The sequence below is a fragment of the Cariama cristata genome, unplaced genomic scaffold (assembly GCF_000690535.1).
Source record: "Cariama cristata isolate BGI_N322 unplaced genomic scaffold, ASM69053v1 scaffold24239, whole genome shotgun sequence".
Classification (NCBI taxonomy): Eukaryota; Metazoa; Chordata; class Aves; order Cariamiformes; family Cariamidae; genus Cariama; species Cariama cristata.
The window spans coordinates 7,457-11,079 of record NW_009636652.1 but is presented as its reverse complement, the minus strand read 5'-3'; the positions used below and the strand labels follow the sequence as shown (position 1 = coordinate 11,079).

Genomic DNA, 3,623 nt, shown 5'->3' with positions numbered 1-3,623 from the left:
CCCAGGGTGGGGCCCCCCCCGGCCCCGGAGCCACTGCGGCCCTTGTGAGGGCTGCTGGTGGAGCGGAGGCAATGCTCGCTGGTTTGGGATGCTCTTCCCAGGTGTCCTGCCCTGCATCATGTCTAGTTTCTCCATCTCTTCCCTTGCTCTCAGCTCCTGGACACCCCTGGCCTGATCCCTGGCTTCAACCTGTCAGAACTGCTGGGCCAGGAGGGTGGCACAACAAACTTCTCGGAGATATACAGGTGGGTCCCAGCCCCTGCACTGCATCTTTTTGGGGGGGTGGGGTACAGCTGCTCGGCGCCCTTGGATGCTCCCCAGGATGGGGGCAGCTTGCCCTACGTGCCCTGGCTGAGGGCAGGTGCCGACGCCAGGGAAGGAGCGAGGTGTGACTTGCCTGTGTGGGTGAGGACACGCTCCTGGGAGGGGGTGGCCCTCGCCTGCCCTGTTTTCAGCCCCATGCCCCCAACCTGCAGGCAGTGCCAGCAAGACACTTCCCTGTGGCAAACGCTGCACCTGGACCACAGCGTGTCCCTGGACGAGCTCTTGAACATCAGCCAGGTGAGTGTGGGGGTGCCAGGGTCTGGGGGGCAGAGCTGGGGGTGCAGGGCTGGCATTGGGGGGACAGTGAGGGGCCAGCACCATGCCCCATCGCAGCTCCCCTCGCTCTGGCAGTACACAGGAGAGATCTCCACGGCTTTCGAGAAGATAAACATCACCATGAGCCCCATCTCCCTGCTCAGCCAGAGCCAGAGAGACTTGCTGCTGAACGCCAGCCGGGCTGGGCAGCCCCCCGACTTCACCCCTACCCTGGAGCAGGTGGGCTGGGGGCAGCCTGGTGTTCGGATGTGGGTGTCCAGAAGTGTGTTGAGGGGGTCCACTGCCCCTTCCCTTTGCTGCTGTGGGAATCCCACTGCAGGCTCCGTGGGTGTCCCCTGGGGTCTGTGTCACCCATTGGGGCAAGTGTGCACCTCCTCCACCTGGGACGCCCTGGCTCCTCTCTGCCCAGCAGGGACAGGTTATGCCCCCCCTGTGAGCCCCATTCCCCATTCTCAGAGCTCTGCCTCTGCCTTTTCCAGCTGGATCAGAACGTGACCCAGGGAAGCCTCCTGGATCTGGCTGCAGAGCTGGAGCAGCTGGCAGACAAAGCGGTGAGAGCCCATGGCACCCTGGGGCTGTGGTCACCCTGTTCCCAAAGCCAATGGCTGCAGGGGCTCCTCCGCAGACCTGCCTGGGTGCCAAGGGGAGACGAAGCCCTTCATCCTGGCCCAGCTCTTTTCTCCAGCCTGGCCCCCCCATCAGACGGCTGTGGTGGGGCAGGGACCCCGTGCTGGGGGCACCACTGACCGCAGCTCCTCCAGGGCACGGATGTGAAAGAGGACCTGAAGGCTGATGCTCGCAAGCTGAGGGAGCTGGACAAGGAGATGCAGATGAGCTTCTCTGGGCCACTGGTGAGCGACGGTGGAGTGGGAAGATCCTAGGGGTGCTCGCTTGAGCTCCCCCAGGGCTCAGAGCCTGTTGGGGGGGGTCTCAGCTGAGCCGTGGGGTCCATGACTCTGATCACCCTCTCTCCATCACTAGCAAAGCCTGAAGGAGAACATCCACTCAGTGCAGAGCAGGGCTGCCCAGCTCGAGGTAAGCTACAGGAGGGGACCTCCTGAGCGCACCCCAGTCCAGGGCACCCTGCGAAGCACCCTTGAGGTCCCTCAGTGGAGATGGTGGGGGCTAAACTGCAGTATGTGGGGCTGGGGGCTGCTGTGGGGCTCCCCAGGTGTGCACTGTCGGGTCTGCTTGTGGGGCAAAGGGAGGGGGCCCACGCCACAGACACTGCCAGGCATCCACTCCCTGCAGCTGAGGTATTCAAGGACTGCCAGTGTGACTGCTGAGGGCACCACAGGGATTGCTGCCGGGCAGGGTGGGGGAGATGTGGGTACCCCACTTCCCCCATCACACTGCTGAGAGCACCTTTCACCCCAGGCAGAGACAAAAGCCGTGCTGGACAAAGTCAGTGAAACCCAGGAGTTCCTGGAGAGGGAGATGGCAAACATCATCAAGAACGTGAGCTTGCCTTGCCCTACTGCTGAGCCACCCGGTGGGGATGTGACCAGACCCCCACACCAAGACCTCCCTCTGTGCAGGGATGCCAAGCAATATCTGGCTGCTCGTCCTGCCCTGTTGTCTTTCCTGGAGGTCCCTGCACCCCTGGGTGCCCCCTCCCCTCATGGCACCCCAGGCAAGGGGCCAGGGTGGGGCTGGGCTTGCAGCCCCATTGCCACTGGGTTGAGGTGGTCAGACAGCCCTGATCCTGACACGGAGGGGACATGGGGCATGGAGTGGGCTGGGGGTGCAGCATCTCCACTCTCTGCTTGCCCCTTTCCAGGAGACGTGGGCCTTCCTGGAGGGGCTGTTGGACTTCTTTGAGACCTACATCATCTGGGCCAAGAGCAGGGTGAGCTGAGCCGTCCTCGGTGGGGTGGGGGGAAGGGGAGGACAGGCTGAAGGGTTCTGGGGACACTGACATGTCCTGTTCCCACCATGTCCCCAGCTGACAGGAGATGTGGCCCGTTGCAGGCCCATAGCTCAGACCCTGGATAACGTGGAGACCATCACCTGCAACTACATCCTGGACTCTCTGGTGAGTGGGGCAGCGGTGTGTGGGGTGACTTCTGTGTGGGGTGACTTGTATGTGGGTCCCCTTGAACCCTTCCACACAGGGTGAGGGATACCCATCTCTGTCCTGCGCAAGGAGGGCTCAGCATCTCCCTGGCACATTGCTGTGGCTAAGAGCAAAGGCCAGGCTGTGAGACGGGGTGGTTTGGGGGGGTCGGTGGGAGGGCCCGGGAGCTGAAGAGGCTTTCCCAGTTGCTGTCCAGGCTCTGATGGCTCTCCTCCCACACCCAGAACGCCTTCTGGTTCAGCCTGGGCTGGTGCACCTTCTTCCTGCTGCCCGGCATCATCCTGGCTGTGAGACTCGCCAAGTTTTACCGCCGCATGGACGTCGCCGATGACTACACGTGAGGAGCTGCCTGCCCGCTGCAACTGTGCTGGGTCTGGGGTCCCCCCTTGCACACTGCAAACCGCCCCTTCATGTGCCCTGCAGCAGCCCCTTGGGCTGATCCTAAAGTAATGTGGGCTGGGGAGGTGGCTTGGGACCTTCAGCCTCCGAGAACGGAGATGCTTTGGAGAAGAGCCTGGCTCTGCCTGCTCTGCAACCCTCCTTTGGGCAGCTGAAGGTGCATGTGATGCCCCCTCGGAGGAAGGAGCCCGGCTTGCACGGCAGGGCTGCAGCCCCCAGCCCGGCTCAGAGGTCTGCCACTTGACTTTCTCCGCTTTGCACCATTTTTTGTGCTGGGGCCCCAAAATGGGAGCACAGCTGGACGCCACGCAGAATGCAATGCACTGTGTGGCTGGCGTTGTTGCCACGAGGGTGCAGTCCTTGCTCATGCACCAGTGGCCTCTGGCATCCCGGGGCTGCCCCCCAGCCCTCTGGGACCCTTTCCCCATCCCTTTGGGGCCCTCTGACCAGCAACCCCACCGCCGGCGCAGCTGCCAACCCCTGAGGGTACTGAGCGGTCCCCAGTTGGATTTCCAACTGCTGAGGGCTATGGCTTGGCCCTGCGGGG

General features: G+C 63.2%; 1 protein-coding gene across 1 annotated transcript in view; it reads left to right on the top strand.

Annotated features, from left to right (window-relative positions):
• LOC104167682 (prominin-1-A-like) overlaps nucleotides 1-3,623 on the top strand; it is a 10,049-nt gene that overhangs the window by 5,332 nt on the left and 1,094 nt on the right. Inside the window, 10 exon segments of the mRNA XM_009708004.1 lie at nucleotides 154-245; nucleotides 477-561; nucleotides 676-819; nucleotides 1,080-1,151; nucleotides 1,362-1,451; nucleotides 1,582-1,635; nucleotides 1,978-2,058; nucleotides 2,381-2,449; nucleotides 2,546-2,635; nucleotides 2,902-3,014. Coding sequence (XP_009706306.1) covers nucleotides 154-245; nucleotides 477-561; nucleotides 676-819; nucleotides 1,080-1,151; nucleotides 1,362-1,451; nucleotides 1,582-1,635; nucleotides 1,978-2,058; nucleotides 2,381-2,449; nucleotides 2,546-2,635; nucleotides 2,902-3,014 — 890 coding nt within the window.